This window comes from Dermacentor variabilis, chromosome 3 (genome assembly GCF_050947875.1).
Source record: "Dermacentor variabilis isolate Ectoservices chromosome 3, ASM5094787v1, whole genome shotgun sequence".
NCBI lineage: Eukaryota > Metazoa > Arthropoda > Arachnida > Ixodida > Ixodidae > Dermacentor > Dermacentor variabilis.
This window is the reverse complement of record NC_134570.1, coordinates 242,007,953-242,030,638: the sequence shown is the minus strand read 5'-3', so window position 1 is coordinate 242,030,638 and position 22,686 is coordinate 242,007,953. Positions and strand designations below refer to the sequence as shown.

Below are 22,686 nucleotides of genomic sequence, written 5' to 3'. Positions count from 1 at the left end.
GTTCTCCCAACATTCTGAGAATGTTGGCATTGGCATTGCCATAAAGCGACGTCGCTCTCGGAAGCCTATGTTATCCACACGTTCTTTGTCTGCGCAATTTTTCGGCCGTGTTCTCACTGCACCTCGGTAATCGCTGTAAAGAAATTAATATATAGAAAGACAATGAATTGGAAAGGAGAAATGTTTTGAACCTATGACCCTGTGCTCGGAAGTATTGAGTATTGCCCACTGGCCTAACCAGCACCTCCTAGGTGCTGTGCACTCTGCTTTATGACATCATGCTACTTGGACTGAGAGTTCTGTTTACAAGTCTGATGTGACGAAAGTGGTGACGTCAAAATCACTGGGGCTTACTCAGCAGTGTCCCCATTAGATTCTGTGGCAGTTGGGCAAGGTGGCATGACGTCACGGATCAAAGTGCACTGATCTTGTGCCATCTAGGAGGCATTGGCCAAGCCTCTCAACGTCCTTTTGTCCATGAGGATTCATAACTCAAAGGACTGCTCAGCGACGTTAATTTCACATTAATGCTTTTGCATTCACAGCTCATAAGAAATGTGTAGGTGTTCTTTGATTTTTTTTTTTTTGTGTGAACAAAGCTAGCAGTATTGCCAAGCTAATGGAGTTCCTTTGTCGCACACGCTGTAAGGTCAATCTGGAGGTTATCCAGGTTGGTTTTAAGAAATGCTACATATCCATCGCACTCAACGCCACTGAGGACGATGTTGTTTGAAGACGCCTGCAAGGCATCTGATGAAAATTTGTCTCATTTCCGATGAGCATGCAGCTTGCAGCATCGACTAGTGAGATTTAGTAGCGAAGCTTACGATAGATAAAGGTGTGTCATGTTCAAAGTTTGTCGTTCTTGTAAAAAGATGTGGGTCGATCTATATTTGAATTACTGTTCTTTATTTATCGGTGATTTCAATAATAGGAGTTGACATATAGTCTTGTTTGAATTATGTTTGTGTAAATATGGTAAGTGAAATTACCCTTGACATCCTCATACATTCATAGTGTAGTGCATGCAATAATGGATATAGCGAAGTAATTCTGGCTCCTCCTTCCACTTTGTTACAACGAGGTTTTGCTTTACATGCTCTTGGGATCTCAGTGGTTCTGTGTTTAGATTGTGGGTTCCACCCTCTGAAACCATGCACAATGGGCAAAAAAGTGCGTCACGCTTACAGGCTGCCTCTGTTTGTCAAACAGGTTGTTTTCATTTGTCATTGCTTACTGTGTGGTCATAAAGCTCTTGTGCTGGTGCAGGTTCATGAGCTGCCTCCTGAGAAACTCAAGATTCGTGAGGTGGAAATTATCGACATTGCCAGTGACCCTGTGATGCCACGGGTAAGTGCGTCTCCAGTGCACATATTGACCCAATGATGGCAGTGTGGATGGGCTGGGTGCAAGAGTTGTACAAAGCTATTCTTTCATTCTCAGATTCTCATTTCATTCTCATTCTCATTTTCAGATTCGGTTACGTGCTTAACTAGTTGTTACTTAATTTGTGCAAAAGTTGTTGACCTGAAGCTTGCGTGATCAGGGTGTGCAGTTACCGTGGAATTTTTTTCACAAAGTGGTACATGTTGCTAGTTTGCTTTTCGAAATTTTTACTCAGCAGCAAAGTGGTGTCAAACATTTTAATAAGAAATTAGTTTGTGATTACACATCAGTTGTAAGTACTGAGAAATATACAGTGGAAGTGCTACCTGTGTTGAGTGTTTAGTGTAGTGTGCTCAAATCACTTTTGTGTGAAACATTAGGAAGGTTTATGCTTTTCAAGAAAGCAAAGCTGCATTGCTTAGACAACAAGGTCTTGTGACCTTACAATGTGTGTACTACTATGAAATTGGCACTTGGGTAGGAGTGCATGTAAACTTGTGCTATATTACTTTTATTTGATTCGACGATGTTAGCTTTAAGGTATGTCTAAATGACTGATAACTTGTGGGAAGGTGCCATGGGGTTGCAGGCAGCTGAAAGTATATAGCTGTGGATTGAGAGAAACAAGCATGTTGCAAGCATGAGTACTTGGAGCAGTTAATCGTGTATTTGAACAGTGCACAACAGATCGAACAAGCAGTTAAGAGGAGGCTTTAGCTCGGGCCCAATGCTAGTGCTGCCTATTCAAATACACTTAAAATGCAGAAGCACTTTTTTTGAGATAATCACTATGCCAGTTTCATTGAAATTTGTTGCATTTGAGAGTGAAAGCTATATTCTAGTGACTGTTGTAAGTGGAATCTTGATTTATGACCTTAATTTTTTTTTAAGTTTTCAGAAATTGGTAAGAAAAATAGAAGCATGGAGTTGTCCAATTCATAGCTCTGCATCCAGAACAGATGTTACATTTCTATAAATTGCCTCTGTTAGGGCATCCAAAGAGGGCAATTTATATCAATTTATACCATGGTTATGCTAGGAGAATGCCAGCAAACTTGAAGAAGGGAAAAAATCTAGAGGCAGACATAGACAAAGCGACAGGAAGATGGCTTCCTGTCGCTTTCTGTATGTCTGCCTCTATTTTTTTTTTCTCTTTTTCAAGTTTGCTGTGATTCTAGCATAACCATGTACCAACTAGCACAACAAGCCACTCTCATAATTTATATCATACGTGAATTCATTACATTGTTTACAAAGGTTTTGCAAAAGGCCTGCTCATATATTGGTGGTCTATGAGTGGCCACTGGTGCATTTCGCCTTCACCTAATGCGCAGCCCGAGGTGCACTGTGGGTCGTCGCGAAGTACAGATACTGCACACGTGACCTTGATTCTCGCGTCTGTCAGTTCAGGCTGTGCTGCACAAAATCATGATCAAAAATAACGTACAGCGCAAAGGACAAGGACTGCGAAGACGACATACACAGCGCTGACTTCCAACAACGTTTAATTGTGTTGCCACATCGTGTGAATAAATACAAGAAAGGGCATGCGCAGAAAATGAAAGGCAATCACATGGGGTGTTCTAACAGGAAGTCACTGAACTAGAGCATGGTCACCAGAAAAATTTTAAAAAATAAAAAAATAAAAGAACATTGCGATTTCTATCTGTTTAGATATGTGACTTCACCAGGGGTCAGCATGATAGAGGGGGCACTAACGCAAATACTACCAAGTTCTCTGATGAAATCAGCTTCCACAATTTCCCGGGTGAGCTGTGAGCTGTGTCTCGCTAAAACTTCAGTATCTTCAAAGAGGGGCATGCAGCCGCAGTCCCGGCAATGGATGCCCAAGTGGCCTTGTACAGTGCTGTAGACGTTGTTACAGTGCTCTTTTAGTCGATCGTTTAAGCACCTGCCTGTCTGTCCAACATATTTATTGCCGCAAGACAGGGGAATTCGATAGAATACATTTGTTGCGCACGTCACAAAACGTTTTCTGTGCTCGACGGAACAACTCTGATGCAATTTAGACGCGTTTACACGCTTACGGAGCCTTGCCAATTTTTCCGGGGCTGAGAAAACGACTGTGATTCCTGCACGCTGCCCAATTTTCTTTAACCTATGGGAGACATCATGCACATATGGTAGCACTGCAAACCTGCGTCTTTCAGCCAGCCGGTTCCCTAATTGAGCGGGCTCATCACGTTTGGTGCGCCTCAGAAGCTATTCCGCTATGGCTGAAATTAAGGCTAAAGGGTAACCAGCCCAAGAAAGGCGACCAACCTAAGCAGCAAGACTATGTTGCATCTGGTGTGGGCACAATTTATTGAGGCTGTTAACGAGACATAACTTTATAATACCTCGTTTAACGAGCTTTGAGTGTGCGGAGTTAAAGGGCAAGAGTGGCTTCTTACTTCTCGGTTCGAAGCACCAGCACACATGTTTGTTAGCAAGGCTCAGCCTGAAATCTAGAAAGCGCAAGGAATCATCAGTGGGAACCTCATGCGTAAGTTCTAGAGGCTCCAGCTCTTTCTTAAAGATCTGCAAGACGTCAGACACAGCAGGCTCAAAAGCGGGATTAGTGCAATCAATAAATATCAGGCTGCAGGTGTTCTGTTAGCGGCTTTCTTGAATTGCTCACCTTCTACTTGAAATCAACTTACATCTCATGGAATGAACAAAATTACATACAAAGGAATGGTGTTTGTATAGGATCATGTCTGGTGCCCGTACTAAGCGATATTTATCTAGCTCATCATGATCGCAATATTCATGGTCACCTAGCCGCGTCCCCTGTTGTCAAAGTGTGCAGGTTTGTGGACTACTTGACATTTATTGATTATTGACATTTATTGATCATGCCTGCTTTGTGTTGTTCCATGCTTGTTTAGCTTATTGATCATAGATGACAGCTGTGTACTGCCCTGGTCAAATAATGTAAAAATAAATTTTAGTTGGGGATGTGGTTGAATCATGTCGGTGGGTATCCAGCATGCAGAATAAAAGAACTGTGGCTTGGTGCCATTGTAGCTCTAGCGATGAATTGCTGGTTCGCTCCTAGAGTGAAAAGATAAAAGAGTGGAACAGCACTACTGTAGTCAATGTGGGGGCAGCTCTCCCTGTTGGCTATTTATAGCCAGCTTATGTATAAACTGCACTTAACACAAACTATAAAGTTTCTTCAGCAAGTTCTATTTCTGCTGCCTTATTATCTTTTCTGTATGGTGCTATGAAAACCTGGAAAGATTTTCTCAGTAGAAGTTGTCAAAATACAAAATAAAAAGCCTGGAAGGGCTCAGTGAGATGATGACACTGGACGAAGTGTGATATTGTGCAAAACTACAACATAGCTTCTTTTACTGGAATAGCTGTACACTACAATAAAGAAACTATGGATATCAGGTTTTTAAAAACACTAGAATAAATGTATGTAAGCAATGACACTTGACAAATTAAATATCTGAAGTGCCTTATATTGTCAACCAAAGGACTTATCAATCTGCCTTATCAACCAAAGGACCAGGCAGGATTCCGTAAAGGCTACTCAACAATAGACCATATTCACACTATCAATCAGGTGATAGAGAAATGTGCGGAATATAACCAACCCTTATATATAGCTTTCATTGATTATGAGAAAGCGTTTAAGTCGAAACCTCAGCAGTGATGAGGGCATTACGGAATCAGGGTGTAGACGAGCCGTATGTAAAAATACTGAAAGATATCTATAGCGGCTCCACAGCCACCGTAGTCCTCCATAAAGAAAGCAACAAAATCCCAATAAAGAAAGGCGTCAGGCAGGGAAATACGATATCTCCAATGCTATTCACAGCGTGTTTACAGGAGGTATTCAGAGACCTGGATTAGGAAGAAATGGGGATAAAAGTTAATGGAGAATACCTTAGTAACTTGCGATTCGCTGATGATATTGCCTTGCTTAGTAACTCAGGGGACCAACTGCAATGCATGCTCACTGACCTGGAGAGGCAAAGCAGAAGGGTGGGACTAAAAATTAATCTGCAGAAAACAAAAGTAATGTTTAACAGTCTCGGAAGAGAACAGCAGTTTACGATAGGTAGTGAGGCACTGGAAGTGGTAAGGAAATACATCTACTTAGGACAGGTAGTGACCACAGATCCGAATATTGAGACTGAAATAATCATAAGCATAAGAATGGGCTGCCGTGCATTTGGCAGGCATTCTCAAATCGTGAACAGCAGGTTGCCATTATGCCTCCAGAGAAAAGTGTATAACCAGCTTTGTCTTACCAGTACTCACGTACGGGGCAGAAACTTGGAGGCTTACGAAAAGAGTTCCACTTAAATTGTGGACGACGCAACGAGCTATGGAAAGGAGAATGATGGGTGTAACATTAAGGGATAAGAAAAGAGCAGATTCAGTCAGGGAGCAAACACGAGTTAATGACATCTTAGTTGAAATCAAGAAAAAGAAATGGGGGCATGGGCAGGACTTGTAATGAGGAGAAAATATAACCGATGGTCATTAATGGTTACGGACTGGATTCCAAGGGAAGGGAAGCGTAGCAGGGAGCGGCAGAAAGTTAGGTGGGCGGATGAGATTAAGAAGTTTGCAGGGACAACATGGCCACAATCAGTACATGACCACCAGGGTAGTTGAACTATGGGAGAGGCCTTTGCCCTGCAGTGGGCTTAACCAGGCTGATGATGATGATGATACTGACCAGATATTTGGACCTATGTGTAAGTGCCTATTTTATGGTACTTGATAGTTCGTTGGCCTCCCTAGTTGCTGCTGAAATGACCGAGCTTTTCATGTAGGTAATTTCTCATCCTTCTATTTATTGCGCTGTGCATTTGTCCTTTTCTGCTTTCTTATGAAGCTCTTAGTTGGTGCTTCTTTAGTGCACTTCATTGATTGCTCTTTCGTCATTGGTTCTATTCTACTCCAGGACAAAAGAATTTAGTTGAGACATACGGGTAAAATAAAACATGCCTGTCACATTTCATATAGACGCCTTGATTAAAGCACACTTGTCATTCATCCGTGCTTTTTTGGCATGACTTCCATACAGTGTGGAAGATGCCCTGATTAATTAATGGTACACTTGTGGCTTTTCCAAGATATTGGCATTACTTGTGTGTATTATTGATGCAGTGCTGAGGTGTAATGATGCACTCTACAGACACAACTGGCATCATAGGTCAGATTTAACAAGGAGACAGGGAGGCATACTTAACAGCAAAAAAGGTTGAAAGCAAACATGTTTCCTGCTTTCACACTGTGCAGACACATGGAACACTTTGCACCCTAACCTTTGAATGAAAGTCCTAAGCAGTGATGCTAATTTAGCAGGTGGGAGGCGTCACCTATATCACTTGAACAGAATGTTGCTTCCTTGTGGTTCTCTAATCATTAGGCTAGCAGCGCGATGCTTTACTCGCTTGATCAGTTCAGTCGAGCATGCAACATTTTTGGAATATGTATTGTCACGTGGTGGTGACGTTGAATAACACAGTAGCAATACTGTGAACGACAAAACTAACTTTTATTGGGCGAACCTGTGCCCACAAAACAGGCTACACTTATAGCACAACGATAGCGGCGAACACGCTCGGCGATCGTCGAAAAATCTGATCAGCGGGTCAAGCGCATTGGCTTTTATACAGCAGTCATCGAATGTTCTAGACTAATCGTTGGGACCCGCATGCCTTCTACAAAGTTCTACACCATTCGCGTCAAGCGATGAAATCAGATAACACAAGGTTCGGCGACAACAGACAGCGTATAGAAGCATTGATAACTTTCCAGAAACTTCGGATACATGCAGGCGCATCCTGCGCTGTCCGATAACATTTGTTAGGTGGCAAAACGTGTCGCCCGATAAAGACAAGTACACGTGTCAATGCCCGCATCTTAAAAAGCATCGACCCAATGCTACAAACAAACGAAAGTAATAAATAGGCACTCGTAGCAAAGAAAACAACGAAATAACGAAAGTTCGTTAGCGTCCATAAAACGGTTTAAGACGCACCACGTGGACCACTTCAGGTCGTGCGCGGCGCCGCTGTGAATGCGAAATGCCGTCTGGCACGACCTCATAGTCCAGTGTGCCAATACGTCGGATGACCTTGTAGGGTCCGAAATAGCATCGCAATAGTTTCTCACTCAGTCCTTGTCGGCGTACCGGGGTCCATACCCAAACACGGTCGCCGGGCTGGTACTCGACGAAGCGTCGTCGGAGCTTGTAGTGTCGGCTGTCGGTACGCTGCTGGTTTTTGATCCATAGGCGGGCGAGCTGTCGGGCTTCTTCGGTGCGCTGGAGATTCGGTTCGGAGCAATGTCAAGATTCTCTTCGTCAGTGATGTGCGGCAGCATGGCATCGAGCGTTGTCATCGGGTTCCTGTTGTAAACCAACTTGAGCGGCGTGATCTGTGTTGTTTCTTGCACCGCCGTGTTGTAAGCGAATGTTACATACGGCAGGACGGCATCCCAGGTCTTGTGTTCGACGTCGACGTACATTGCTAGCATGTCGGCGAGGGTCTTATTCAGCCGTTCCGTAAGACCATTCGTCTGTGGGCGTTAGGCAGTTGTCCTCCTGTGCCTTGTGTGACTGTATTGCAGAATGGCCTGGGGGAGCTCCGCTGTAAAGGCTGTTCCTCTGTTGGTGATGAGGACTTCTGGGGCGCCATGTCGTAGCAGGATGTTTTCGACAAAGAATTCCGCCACTTCGGCGGCACTACCTTTCGGCAGTGCTTTAGTTTCAGCGAAGCGGGTGAGGTAGTTTGTCGCCACGACGATCCACTTATTTCCGATTGTTGACGTCGGAAAGGGTCCCAGCAAGTCCATTCCGATCTGCTGGAATGGCCGGCAAGGAGGCTCGATTGGCTGTAGTAATCCGGCTGGTCTTGTCGGTGGTGTCTTGCGTCGCTGACAGTCTCGGCATGTTTTGACATATCGGGCGACGTCGGCGGTCAGGCGCGGCCAATAATACCTTTCCTGTATCCTCGATAGTGTCCGGGAAAATCCGAGGTGTCCAGCGGTCAGATTGTCATGTAGGGCGTGCAATACTTCTGGACGCAGTCCTGATGGGACAACAAGAAGGTAGTTGGCGCGCACTGGTGAGAAGTTCTTCTTTACGAGTAGGTTGTTTTGAAGCGAGAACAAAGATAATCCTCGCTTAAATGCTCTAGGGACAACGTCGGTGTGCCCTTCCAAATACTTGATGAGGTTTTTCAACTCCGGGTCTGCTCGCTGCTGTTCAGCGAAGTCTTCTGCGCTTAAAATGCCAAGGAAGGCGTCGTCATCTTCGCCATCTTGCGGCGGCGAGTCAATGGGGGCGCGTGATAGGCAATCGGCATCAGTGTTTTCGTCCGGACTTGTAGGTTACAGTGATATCATATTCTTGCAGTCTTAGGCTCCACCACGCCAGCCGTCCTAAGGGATCCTTTAAATTTGCTAACCAACACAACGCGTGATGGTCGCTGACGACTTTGAATGGCCAGCCATATAGGTACGGGCGAAATTTCACTGTAGCCCAAACGATGGCAAGGCATTCCTTTTCAGTTGTAAAATAATTGCCTTCCACTTTTGACAACGACCGGCTAGCGTAAGCTATCACGTGTTCATGACCATCTTTTCTCTGAACTAGCACGGCACCGAGGCCTTGGCTACTGGCGTCAGTGTGGATTGCGGTATCGGCGTGCACGTCGAAGTGCGCAAGTACGGGCGGCGACTGCATGCGTCGTTTGAGTTGTTGAAATGCGTCGGCCTGCGGCGTTTCCCACTTGAACTCGACGTCACATTTAGTTAGCTGTGTCAGCGGCTCAGCGATACGTGAAAAGTCCTTGACAAATCGCCTGTAGTAGGCACACATGCTAAGAAATCTACGCACTGCCTTCTTGTCGATGGGCTGCGGGAACTTTGCGATGTCAGCTGTCTTCTGCGGGTCGGGGCGGACTCTAGACTTGCTGATGACGTGGCCTAGGAACAGAAACTCATCGTAAGCGAAGCGGCACTTTTCTGGCTTCAGAGTGAGCCCTGATGACTTGATGGCCTCTAGTACTGTCGCAAGCCGCCTAAGGTGATCGTCGAAATTTTCGGCGAAGACGACGACGTCATCCAAGTAAACATGACAGGTCTGCCACTTCAATCCTGCTAACACCGTGTCCATGACGCGCTGGAACGTTGCAGGCGCCGAGCAGAGTCCGAATGGCATGACCTTGAACTCGTAGAGGCCGTCTGGCGCGATGAAGGCAGTCTTTTCGCGATCTCTCTCGTCGACTTCTATTTGCCAGTAGCCAGACTTGAGATCCATCGACGAGAAGTATTTTGCATTGCAGAGCCGATGTAATGCGTCGTCTATCCGTGGTGGGGGTATACATCCTTCTTTGTGATTTTGTTCAGTCGACGATAATCGACGCAGAAACGTAAGGTGCCGTCCTTTTTCTTCACCAAGACAACAGGGGATGCCCACGGGCTTTTCGACGGCTGGATGATGTCGTCGCGCAGCATTTTGTTGACTTGTTGTCTTATAGCTTCACATTCTCGCATCGAAACTCGGTAAGGGCTCTGGCGGAGTGGTCGAGCGCACTCCTCGGTTATTATGCGATGCTTGGCGACTGGTGTTTGTCGAATCCTCGATGACGTCGAAAAGCAGCCTTTGTATCGTTGGAGCAGACTTCTGAGCTGCTGTTGCTTAATCACGGTGAGACTTGGATTAATGTCGTAGTCTGGTTCGGGAACCATGGTCGTCGGGGTAGATGCGGCGGAATCCGAGAGGACAAACGCATTACTGGTTTCCAGAATTTCCTCGATGTATGCGATCGTCGTGCCCTTGTTGATATGCTTGAACTCCTGGCTGAAGTTTGTCAGCAACACTTCAGTTTTTCCTCCATGCAGTCGAGCGATCCCTCTTGCGACGCAAATTTCACGGTCTAGCAGTAGACGTTGGTCACCCTCGATGGTGCCTTCTACATCAGCAGGCGTTTTGGTGCCTACGGAAATTACAATGCTGGAGCGAGGTGGGATGCTGACTTGAGTTTAGAGCACGCTTAAGGCATGGTGACTACTAGAGCTCTACGGTGGTATCGCTCGATCTTCCGACAGCGTTATGGACTTCGACTTCAGGTCGATGATTGCGCCGTGTTGGTTCAGGAAGTCCATGCCGAGAATGACGTCTCGCGAACACTGTTGGAGGATAACGAAGGTGGCAGGGTAAGTCCAGTCATGAACGGTAATTCTTGCCGTGCAGATTCCAGTCGGCGTAATGAGGTGTCCTCCAGCGGTCCGAATTTGGGGACCCTCCCATGCAGTCTTCAACAGGGCGGCGATGTGTCCACTCATTACGGAGTAATCGGCCCCTGTGTCGACTAAGGGAGTGACTGCGTGGCCATCGAGAAGCATGTCGAGGTCGGTGGTTCTTTGTCTGGCGTTGCTGTTGAGTCTTGGCGTCGGATCACGGCTGCATCGTGTTGAACTGAAGCTGGAACGTCGCGTCGTCAAGTCGTCTTTCATCGGAGTAGTCTTGGCTTCCTGACTTCGTCGAGACGGCGGCGTGTCGTTATTACGTCGTCGAGGTAGTTTCTTCGGTGTCTTCGTCGACGGCGGAGGATCTTCGTCAGTTCGACGAACAGCAACCGCACCTCCATCGCTTGCTGCTTTTAGTTTTCCGGATATGGGCTCGTAGAGCGGCCCCGGGCTGGGCCGGTGTATGGTCGGCGCTGCGGCGACAGGTAGCGGCCTGGTGACGGCGAACGTGACGGTTGTCGAGGGCTCCATTGAGTAGCGGCGAGGTAGTCGGCGATGTCACGAGGGCGTTCATATTCCCTCGGGCGCTGTGCATTGACGGCGAAGCCTCCCAATCCCAGGTCGCGGTATGGGCATCGGCGGTACACATGGCCGGCTTCGCCGCAGTGGTAGCAGAGCGGACGGTGGTCGGGGGCGCGCCAAATGTCCGTCTTCCTCGCGTAGGTGCGCTGGGCGACGGGTGGCGGCGGACGGCGGAATTGCGGCGTTACAGGGCCTTGGCGCAGTCGTGGAGGCGGGCCTTGACGGCATGCGACGACGGCATAGGACATCGCTTCTGGCTGGGGCTGCGGTAATTGAGGTTGCACCTCAGGAACCCCAAGTGATCGCTGAACCTCATCTTTCACGATGTGAGCGATCGAAGCTACTTGAGGCTGCGACGAAGGCAGGACCTTGCGCAGTTCTTCACGCACAATGGCCCTGATGGTCTCTTGAAGGTCGTCTGAACCCAGTCCTTGGATGGCATACTGCGGCGTGTGCCCCTGGTAGTTATATTGCTGGGTGCGCATCTCCAGAGTTTTCTTGATCATCGATGCCTCTGCAGAATACTCAGCCACAGTCTTTCGGTGGGTTACGAATAAGTCCGGCGAAAAGTTCTTGCTTGACGCCCCGCATCATGAAGCGAACTTTTTTCTCCTCCAACATTTCCGGATCGGCGTGCCGGAAAAGGCGGGCCATCTCCTCCGTGAAGATCGCGATCGTCTCGTTTGGCAGCTGCACTCTGGTTTCTAGTAGAGCTTGGGCTCGCTCTTTTCGCACGACGCTTGTGAACGTTTGCAAGAAGCTGCTTTGGAACAGGTCCCACGTCGTTAAGGTGGCTTCTCGATTCTCGAACCAGGTCCTGGCGGCGTCTTCCAATGCGAAATAGACATGCCGCAGCTTGTCGTCGCTGTCCCAACTGTTAAACTTAGCGACCCTCTCATACGTCTCGAGCCAGCTTTCCGGGTCCTCAAATGTGGAACCGCGGAACGTCGGTGGCTCCCTGGGCTGCTGCAGAACTATTAAGGCTGCTCCTGCTGCCATTGGGGCCGTCTTCTTGGTCGTCTCTGGACGAACTTCTCTGACGCTCTTCTTTGTCGTCTCAGGTAGAATTCCGTGTTTCGGGGGCAGCTGCTATAGCCGGCGGCTTGCTCGATGTTCCGGGACGACGCTGGTGTTGTCTTTGCGGTTCGGGCTTGGATTACGGCTTGTCAGGGGCGTCCGGTACATGAACGTAAAGCACCTCCACCAGATGTCACGTGTTGGTGACGTTGAATAACACAGTAGCAATACTGTGAACGACAAAACCAGCTTTTATTGGGCGAACCTGTGCCCACAAAACAGGCTACACTTATAGCACAACGATAGCGGCGAACACACTCGGCGATCGTCGCAAAATCTGATCAGTGATGAAGCGCGTCGGCTTTTTATACAGCAGTCATCGAATGTTCCAGACTAATCGTTGGGACCCGCATGCCTTCTACTAAGTTCTACACCATTCGCGTCAAGCGATGAAATCAGATAACACAAGGTTCGGCGACAGCAGACAGCGGATAGAAGCATCGATGACTTTCCAGAAATTTCGGATACATGCAGGCGCGTCCCGCGCTGTGCAATAACATTTTTTAGGTGGCAAAACGTGTCGCCCGATAAAGACAAGTACACGTGTCAGTATGCTATCCCCTTTAATTTGTATGATTGCACTGTTGTAGTGAAGAACTGAGATAATTAACTTCATTCTTACTCACTGTTAAAGGGAAGCTGGAGAGTTTTTCAGAAAAAAAATGAGTGAAGAGCTGTACGTAATGGTTTTCATCCCTCTGAATTCGAATATTGCGTCGAAATTGAGCGAAAGAAAGTGCAAACCGATTTTGTTTCGACAAAAAGTGCAGCAGCAGACTCGGGGCAGCTCGCGCGCCTCGTTTCCGCCTGTGATTGGTCGGGCGCCTCGTGACGTCAACAATGGTGTTCGTCCGGACCGACCGCTGCCGCCACACATGAAGCACGGTGCAAGGTGGTTTGGCGCTGTGGTTTGGTAAAACGGTAACGGTAAATTTCGAGGGCTTGCGTTTCTCTGAGTTCGGCATTGCTCCCTACATCAGGGTGTCTACCAACCTGGAAAACCGGGAATTCTCAGGGATTTTGAGTAGTCTGGAAAAACTCAGGGAAATCGCAGGGAATTTGTGCCTCTATCAGGGAAAATTAGCTGTAATTTTATTGAAAGGGTCGAAAGTCGCGGTAATGCTGGCTGGAATAACAGACAGGAATCGTAATGAATCGTCTTTGACGCCTTGTCATCAGCTGGCAGAGTTTCCACTGTACAGTCAACGACCGACTTTCCGCATTCCTGATACTTTGGATGGCTTCACGGCACCACCACGTACCCCTAGAGTCAATGTATCAGAACGTCTGAAATTTCGGGCACAAGAACTCTTCGCCATCCGATTTTCCGAATGTTTTGCCGTGACCGCAGGTCTGAAACGGCATTATTAAAAGCCACCACCGCTGCCATTTTGATTACCTTCGCGCCTCAAACCGGCGCCCTCGCACGCAGAGCCACTGTAAGCCGTAGCCATCACTGCGGCAACGCTAGGCCTAGCTGCTTCGACGTTCGCTGTGAAGCTTCTTGCCGTTGAGTGCCGCGTTTTTTATTGAAAGAATTCGCTTCTGTCAGCCATGGCATGGAATCCGCCTTTGTGGTCCTCACGATTGGCTTAGAAGCTTGGAGAGCACGGTGCGTTGCATAATGCCTGTCCCGAAAGTCAGCTTTGCCTCTGTACAGAAATGTTATTCGGTGAAGCATGCACAAAAGTATTACAATGAAGCATAACCAACGTGGGAAGCGGTTAATGTCACGGGACGCAGTATGTATTTCTTAATTATACACGCGTGCACCCGGTATTTCCTGTCGCAGTACGAGCACCAATATGTCTAATAGGTGTACCGACAGGCCTTCAGAGCGTTTGCGAATGTGCCTGTGACGGTTTGAGCCCCTAAGGGCTGCAAATGACATGCATTTTTTTGTAACCGGCCAATTTTTCGGACGTTTTCGTGGCCCCTAGGGGGTTAGAAAAATTGGACGTGGACTGTGCGACTGACCAAGAAGATGCTTCAAATGGTCAGTGTCTCGAACGAGTGGCGGACGGAAGTCAAGAACAGAAAGGACCTACGCACTGAGGAATCAACGGGAAAGGAAACGTGCTGCCGCGGTTTTGAAGGAGCTTGAGTTTAAAAAACAGTGTCGGCTGATGCCGAGATGCAGGTGTCCCTCATCCAAACCAAAATAAACTCTTTAAAGCATTGAAACACAACATTGAGGCGGCGTGTGCGGGCTTAGAGTATGTCAGGACAGTTGAGGTTGACTTACGAGCTGTTGAGAGAGAATCTCAATTGTGTCAAATTTCGGGCCTCATCCCACCGAGCTATCAGTTGATAGAAATAGTTCATATTCGAAAATATTTGCTTCTACGTGCATTTCCTATTTATTCGTATTTGAGAATGTCCGACACCATTAGCAATTTCTTTCGAAGAAATTTTATTTGCTCTGCATTTTACTAACCCCTCCCTTCTATTCTCTTTTTGAATAACACAAACACTACTCCTTAGTATTCAAATTGGATTAAGTTGTTTCTCTTTAATTTTTTTTTCACAAGCTTACTAGAGAGTTCAAGGATTCCAAGAGAAGGGAAGCGTAGCAGGGAGCGGCAGAAAGTTAGGTGGGCGGATGAGATTAAGAAATTTGCAAGTACAACATGGCCACAATTAGTACATGACCGCGGTAGTTAAAGGAGTATGGGAGAGGCCTTTGCCCTGCAGTGGGCGTAGCCAGACTGATGATGATGACGACGACTAGAGAGTGACAGCATCGGGCGATGTGATTTCAGCCTGTCTTGACATAAAACATAGTTCTACATCACTCAGGAAATTTTGCAAAGGCACTGAGGGAAAACCTAGTAAACTCAGGGAATTTGGAAATGCCAACTTGGTAGACACCCTGTACATGTATACGTAGCCGGACTCTCCAAGAAGCAAAAGATGCTGGTAGCAAGCAGTGCTTTAGATGCGAACGAAAGCGAAGTGTTAGCATCTCCTCGTGTTAAAAATGTTCTTTGGTGAGTATGTTTTTTGCAAAGCTGTATTCAGCGATCCAGTGAGTTTGTTTCCGGGCAAACAACTGTACTGTTACGTTCCTGCATGCCTCCTCGTGGAAAGTAAGCAGGGATGCGATCGTCGGCATTTGTGCGCTGCCCCAAAGCTGTCAGCAATCTACACAGACGGTTTACATGCGGGAAAAGGATTACGGCTCTTCTAGGACGTGTAGTGGCCTTCATCAGCGCGTCATCCGCACACTACTCGTAAGCGGAACCGTAAAGGCAGCGAATTCCGTCGGCTAAGTGTGAGAGCCGTTTGCTCTCTGTGCGCGAGGGGGAGCACAGTGTCCTGGCGTGTGCCGGCTCTTAAAACATGCAAACTTTACACTTGCACTGCGTTGGGGTAGCTGCATGTAGGCTGTTTCACAACACGCGTGTGAATAGAAAATTAACGGCAGTTTGCGACGAAACCTGCGTCAAGGGTGGGAGATGAACATGTACCTTCCGTTCAGCGTGCTAACACGAAGGAGCTAGCAATAAATCAAAATCCAGGTTTGGACTAGTTTGTGTAGTCATAAGGTCTTCCAAGACCAGTTACCATCCGTCCGCCTGCACCCGTCCCGCCTTTGTGCGTTAATGCCCTGACATTTTCGCGCTGCGTTTAGAAAGCCTGCTAGCAGAAAGTCGTACTCTCACTCATTCACGCCTTATTGATAAACTCTGGTAGTAATTGTCGTCACGGAAGTGGTTAGGGCACAGCATTGTTGTTCTTGAGTGCTTGAAGTTCTTTCGATTCACAGCTGCCTCCCACTTAGCTGCGAGCTTCTTGTCTTGTGGGAAGCAATGGAACATTGTCGCGGCCGCTGGTATTCGTGCAACCATAGGCTGCACAGAACGCCAGCATGATCAGCTCACCACTTTAATTTATGCTGCGCATGTAAACTACCTTAGAACGACAGAAAGCTGAGCTAGTTGTTAAGGATTCATTATGCAAAAAAGAAGTGAGGCGTGCAGACAGGGCACAAGAGTAGAGAAGTGGACAACACGAACGCCGGCGTTCGTGCTGTCCACTTCTCTACTCTTGTGTCCTGTCTGCACACCTCACTTCTTTTTTGCATAATGTAAACTACCACTCTACATACACACAAACAAAGGAATGCAGGGTCGAGCGAAGCAGATTATGACGGCACGCATGCAGAAACAAGCACGGTCAGGCATGGTCGCGGAGACTGCGGAGGAGTGGAACACGAGCACTGACGTTGCTACACCGCGGTTTCCGGTCTCCGCTCGCATCGTCGGCATCAGCAGCAGCGCGCAGCGCTCGATGGGGGGCAGAGCGACAGCGCAGTTTTAACCGGCGATTACGTCGCTCCTAAGTGAAAAATCCCGCCCAAAATTTTACCTGCATGGTTTATAAGGTTCCCGCATCCGTATACGAACGCCTTATCGAATTCAACAGACTCTTCAGCTTCCCTTTAAGCATTGTAGTGTTGTTGACAATTAGTAGTCACATGCCCTGCTTCTCTCTGCAGCATGCTTCTGTCTGAAGCAAGAGCTTAGTGTCGTCATCAATAGTGAAGAAGATGACGAACTCATGGTACAGAGGGGGGGACACTGTGCTGAAGTGCTGTAGCAGACAGCAAAAATGCTGTTACATGTTCTTGATAGTTAGCAGTTGTAAAATTTGTGCATCCTTACATGCATTGTCTAACAGTAAGAAGTTGTAGAAGTTGGACAGGTTTAGATGCATTCTCTTATAACTTCTGCTAGCAGACTGCATGTTTAGCCACAGTAGGAATCCTTAGCTAGTTTTTGATTTCAAATTTGTAGTTTGTTTTAGCCCTGTTGTCGTGGATGCATAGACTGGGACTGTTTACTGAAAACATTGTGGTATTTAGGCCCAGACTCCACATATGCTTGCTGGCACACGCTAGCTCTTGTCTATGTGCACCTGCATGTCCACTGGCAGTGCAAGACTAGAAGAGTGTGTGGCTATGGACATTCGTACTAGTCAGACTGGGCACTCATGCTGGCTTGTATTGACGCCTGCATAAAGCTACTTAATGTACAGTACACGCTGCTGTCTGACGTGCCTTGCCACTGAGGAGGTTCGCTGCTGTAGGAGCAGCTGCTGTACAGCTGTGGTGTTGTGCAAGCAAGCTTTCTTCTTCATGGGCTGTCTTGTGAGCAAGCAGTTTTCTCTTTCAACCTGATATCGCTACCATAAAATGAAAACAAACACATTTTATTGAGTTTGATGAGCATTTCAAAGCACTATCAATTAAGTTCAATCCGGAACAGCGCTTGCCAAGATGTCTAACTAAGGATGAGCACGTGCACTGGCATGTGTCTTGTAGATTCTCACTGTCATACATTGCTAGACAAGGTGGGTAGTAGCGAAGTAGGTGCGAGCCACTGAGTGTACATGGAGTCTGGGCTTTAGTTCATATTCCGCCACTCCCCCCTCCCCCTTTTTTTTCTGTTTTGCTGTGTGATTCTTTGCACTTATATTTTGTTTGAGTTAGTCATGCCTGTACCAGATTTTGTTGCTGTTGCAAACTAAGCATAAATTTGATTTTCCCAAGCTGCCTGCATGTTACCTCGAAAAGGCTGTACAGTGGCAGTATACTTGTAGGTGCAAGCTGACATTGGCCAGGATTTGGCATGGTTTATTCGCAACTCATGGTAATCTTGTTATATTGGGTAAAGGGTTGCATTGTTGTTTTGCGTCTTCCACATGGATGGGAGCACTGTTGGTGGCATTGCCATTCACGCTGGTGTTCCATCAATTACGTGTTCCACTTCCAAGTAGACAGTACAACAGATATGTGTACAATAAAAACAATGAACACCGTACAGTGATGACGCATATGATTGCACATACATCATGACGTATATGTGTACATTACAACATACGTTGTTTGTATATGATTTGCTTTAAGACGTGTATGTATGCGGTGTATGTCATGACACACCTGTGTGCATCGTGATATGTGCACAATGACACAGTCCATCGATGTATGTCATACATTGTTTACATTGTATGTGTGCTTTTGTTGTTCTGTCTACTTTTGCTGGAGCTCTGCCTTTTCGAGAGATTAGTGCGGGAATGAGTTCATCAGAATGTTGACCAAAAGAAGTTTTTTCGAGAGATTAGTGCGGGAATGAGTTCATCAGAATGTTGACCAAAAGAAGTTGAGAAGACTGTCGATACTGAGCAGTCAAGGGAAGTGCACTTTCACTAGCATTGATTGACATGTGACAGCTTGCATCTGCAGAAAGTGTAACCTTTGTGCAAGCTTTGCAAGGAGAGGAGCAGGCAGCTCTTGGGAAGCAGGCTGATGCTGCAGAGTGATGCACGGTTGTACTAGTGTTTGCATGTAGTAACAAAGAGCCACAGTGTCACAGTGTCATCTGCTGTAGCAAAGTTAATAATTTGTTAAGTTGGTCAATGTTCATTGTGATGAATGCAATGGTGGGTGCTTGACAGGACGACTAGAAGCGCATGAGGCAAGCTCTGATTTGCAACTCAGTTTTATTGGAAAGTATGCAGCTCTTATGCACTGTAGACTTAGTACAAGCAGCAAACAAAATTAATAATATAAATTAAGACAAGCATTCCTTTGAGCATATAGTCGAAGGCTGGTTCATTGCCTTGGTGTTTTGGGATTACATCTTTTGTTTCTTGCTTATACTGCTGCTATCTCTGTTCTTAAGCAAGGGATGTGTAATGCTGTGCACTCAACAAAAATGGCCTGGTGCACCTGTTTCACGTGCCTCTTGTTGTCCTGTATGTGCTGCATTCATCGCAATGTTGTCTGCTGCAGTGCTTTGAGAAGGTGCCTCGCAGCCAGTGTGAGCTAGCCAGGCAGTGTGCACGCTGTTCTCTCCCCCTTTTGTCCCCCTCTTTTTTTTTTCTTTTCTCATGCCCCTTTGTCAAAGGCCTGAATGTGTGCGCATTCCAGGATGGACGCAGGCGGCATGCCGGTTGCGGTGCAGGAGAGGTAGTGACCTTTGCCCCACATTTTCTTTTTTTGTCTTGTGTGTGGCTGCAGCATGCTTTCACTAACGCTCACTCACCTGTCAGTTGTGGGTGCCTATGGTGTCCTTGCGCATGTCATGTTCACTAGGCCCTGTTGCAACTCAAATGCTTTAATTTAACAAGCCATGTTTATGTGTAGAACAAACCCTTCAAAGGAGCAAAAATTCGGATGGCAGATTTCAGTTCAAATTTTTTCCTTTAAATTTGGTTTAAAGAATTTTAATTTTGCAGTCATTTTGCTTAAGCTGAAGTGATGCTGCAATGCAACTTTTAATGAATTCAGCGCTCTTTATTTGCATAGACCAAATAAGTCAATAATCCCTAAATCATCACAAGATTCCCTAGGTTTGTCGACTCTGCCTATAGTAAAGGCCAGCCAGTATTAAGATGCAGTGAAACTGAATTTAAATGCAAGTACTCCTGCATTCTTTTTTGATGGCACAAATATATATTTTTATGTAAATGATTTTGTAATATCAACCAGCAAATATGGTGATACTCTATATATATTTGCATGGGCAATATTAAAAAGAAGTCAATGTGAGCAGTAATCCTAATTTTGTAATTAATAGCTAAGGCTTCAAACCTCAGTTTTAAAGTGCAGAATTTTCCCTTGATTTGGGCCTATTCTGATTCATTTCCAAATTATTGCCAGTAATTCCTAGATCTAGGAAAAATTCCCTGGAGTTGGCCACCCTGCGTGCAAGTGATGACAGGTGCATTTTGATGCTGTCATTGTTGTAGTGCTGCCCAGTTTTCGTAGTTGCCATTCTACCTAAATGGCAGCAAACTTTTCACTGTAGTCGCAGTGCTGCAAGACACGCAGTTTAGTCAACGCTTACTTGGCACAAAAATATTTGCTTTAAGGGAAATTTTTTCTGAAATTGCTTGTTATTGTTCAAGTGGCAGACTGGTTGCAGTCCTTACATAGGGTGTTTGCATAAAGTCTGTTTCTTGGCTTTGCTCAGGGTGTTTTAGAATGCTGAAATTGTAGCCTGTGTGAGTGCACAGTTTTGAATAGTGATATTGCACGTGGTTTTTGAACCAGAAGGAAAAATTACAGATTCTGGTGCTTCTGATATTTAAATTTATTATTATTATTATTATTATTATTATTATTATTATTATTATTATTATTATTATTATTATTATTATTATTATTGGTTCTCATATCTGTATACGTCTTATTTACAAGTCTCCACTCATGCTTGGGTCCAGAAGGACTTGCAGTATGTACAAATAAAATAAAGTGCACAGATATTTAGCAGCAAGTTTCCAAAGTAGGAATTCTTAGCAACATACCACATACACTCGTGTAAAGGCCACACTTCTTTTTCTAGAATCTTGGCTGGGTGCGCTCCTTACATGAACCAGGCCAATGTCCATAACTAGCAAAGGGTAAGAGAGGTGCAAATGACATAACGCTGCAACCCAAGCGCCAGCCCATCGTCCCTGACCAGTGCTGGTTCCTTTCTCAGAGGTGAAATGCCACCAATCTGACTGGAAACATCGCCAACACAGCTGAGACGACTCACCACACAAAAAAATAATGGCACGGCGGCGGTGGCCTGAGCAGTGTCGACAGAAAAGCAACTGGCATCATCTGGCAGCAATGGAACGAACTTCGCTTCCTGACAGGATGTTTTGAAATTTTCCCCAACATTTTGCCCTCCAAAGCGGGGGCGTGGCCCCTGCACAAGGGTGGCCCTTAAACGAGTGTATACAGTATGTCTAGCTGGAGCAAGATATTAAGGTGGGCAAAGATTCATTGTACATTCTGCAACATTGGAAAAGCAACAGGACAAATGGGAGGAAAAAAACACGACAGCGCCATGTTTTTCTTCCTTCTGTCGCTATTGTTTTCGCGCTGTTACAGAATGTACAATAAGTATGTCTAGCTGTATATGGTAGGATATAAGACGGATTGAGCTTTCTAAATGTTTTCGTGCTTTATTAGCTGTGCAGCACTTGGGTGACAATAAAATGAACTTGGGGGGGGGGGGGGGGAAGAAAATGCAATGGAAATATTTGCTGCAAAATGAGTGCCGTTTGCTGCTATACAAGGGCTTCAGTAATTGCTTAGTTGAGTGTTTGTAGGGAACCCATTGCTGTATTTCATGCTGAATATTTGAACACTTGATCTTGCCTTTTCTGGAATTTTATGTACGGTTACTTCTGCATTTTCTTCAGCTAATTGTCTAGCCTGTCTTCGTCTTCACCTCTTTGCATGTGGTGCCTTGGATTTCACCTAAATGTTGCATGCGAACTCAACTCGCCTGAGCAGTTACGACTCACCTAGGTATAGACATGTAACGTTCTGTGCTGCTGGTCTTTGTCTATGATGTTTGCTTCGTTGAATGTTATTATGTATGTGGTATGTAGGCTTAGTAATAAAACTCAAGTTAGATTGGACTCGTAGGTTGCAGTTCTGAAATACCAGATTGGTTACTTCTGTGAGGATTGGGTGCTCAGCGTGTGAGGAAACGCGGAATGCCTTGGGGTACCATCTAGAATCACTCCCTTGATTCGTAGTATTCTTAGGAGCCACTTTATTTTCGTCAAACTCAAGCTGTGACGACAACGAAGCTGCGGCACATTTTGATGATGATCTGTACAGATCAGGAAGACTTCAGTGTGGTGATGATAAATACAGATGAGGAAGATATAAGTCAAATATTGGACTCGCACAGTATCAGTGTTCAGCTAAGTGCAGTCATTCATTCATAAAAAAAAAAGAGTACATTGCACATAGTGATCAAGACCAGCTAACTCTACAGCCCAAGGAATCTGAGATTGCAGTGATGGTCAATCAGTTTAGGGTCAGCTAAAGCTTTGCTTGGGCAAGCATATGTAGAGAGATTATTGAAAGAGCAAGTAGTTTGCTTTTAACTCTAAGCCTTTTTTTTTTCTTTGCTGTATTTGATTGAGCAACTGTGTTACCTTGGTGTACTTGTCAACTCAATTAGGCCAGGGTAATAATTATTTGTTGGATAATAAATAATTGGCTGCACTACTGCGTTAGTCTTGCATTGGCTCAGTGGTTGGGGCGTTGTGCTGCTGGACGTGAGGTTGGGAGCCTGCCTTAGCGAGCAAAAATATAGGACGTTTGGGTCTTGCGAGCTTAACTGCTCAGAATTTTGGTGTTGAGGTATGCCAGGTCACGAGCCCAGGGCAAGTCTCCTCAACTCTCATTGCCATCTTGCATTATTGATGCTGCATAGCCCGCCCACCGTGCACATGACTTGCGTATTCCAGTGATGTATCACAAGGCAACTGTAATATCAAACAGTAAAAATATGTGCTCGCTGGTGAGATAAATGTTAATGATAGGTGGAGAGTGTTATCCAAGCAAAAGACTTGGCATGCTACTTCGTGTTTAATATATAACAAGAAATCAAAAGA

At 46.0% G+C, this 22,686-nt stretch overlaps 1 protein-coding gene and 1 long non-coding RNA gene across 3 annotated transcripts in view; both read left to right on the top strand.

Annotated features, from left to right (window-relative positions):
• Nucleotides 1-22,686, top strand: part of vib (phosphatidylinositol transfer protein vib) — an 80,551-nt gene that overhangs the window by 30,785 nt on the left and 27,080 nt on the right. The window contains exons 4-5 of one of the 2 annotated variants that reach the window (XM_075687034.1): nucleotides 1,270-1,350; nucleotides 19,208-19,246. In XM_075687034.1, the coding sequence (XP_075543149.1) occupies nucleotides 1,270-1,350; nucleotides 19,208-19,246 (120 nt within the window). The remainder of the gene's footprint in view (nucleotides 1-1,269; nucleotides 1,351-19,207; nucleotides 19,247-22,686) is intronic. The other variant, XM_075687035.1, reaches the window with a different exon arrangement.
• LOC142576755 (uncharacterized) lies at nucleotides 19,256-21,288 on the top strand. The gene is made up of 2 exons (XR_012826958.1): nucleotides 19,256-20,682; nucleotides 20,763-21,288. It is a non-coding gene; the product is annotated as an uncharacterized LOC142576755 (long non-coding RNA).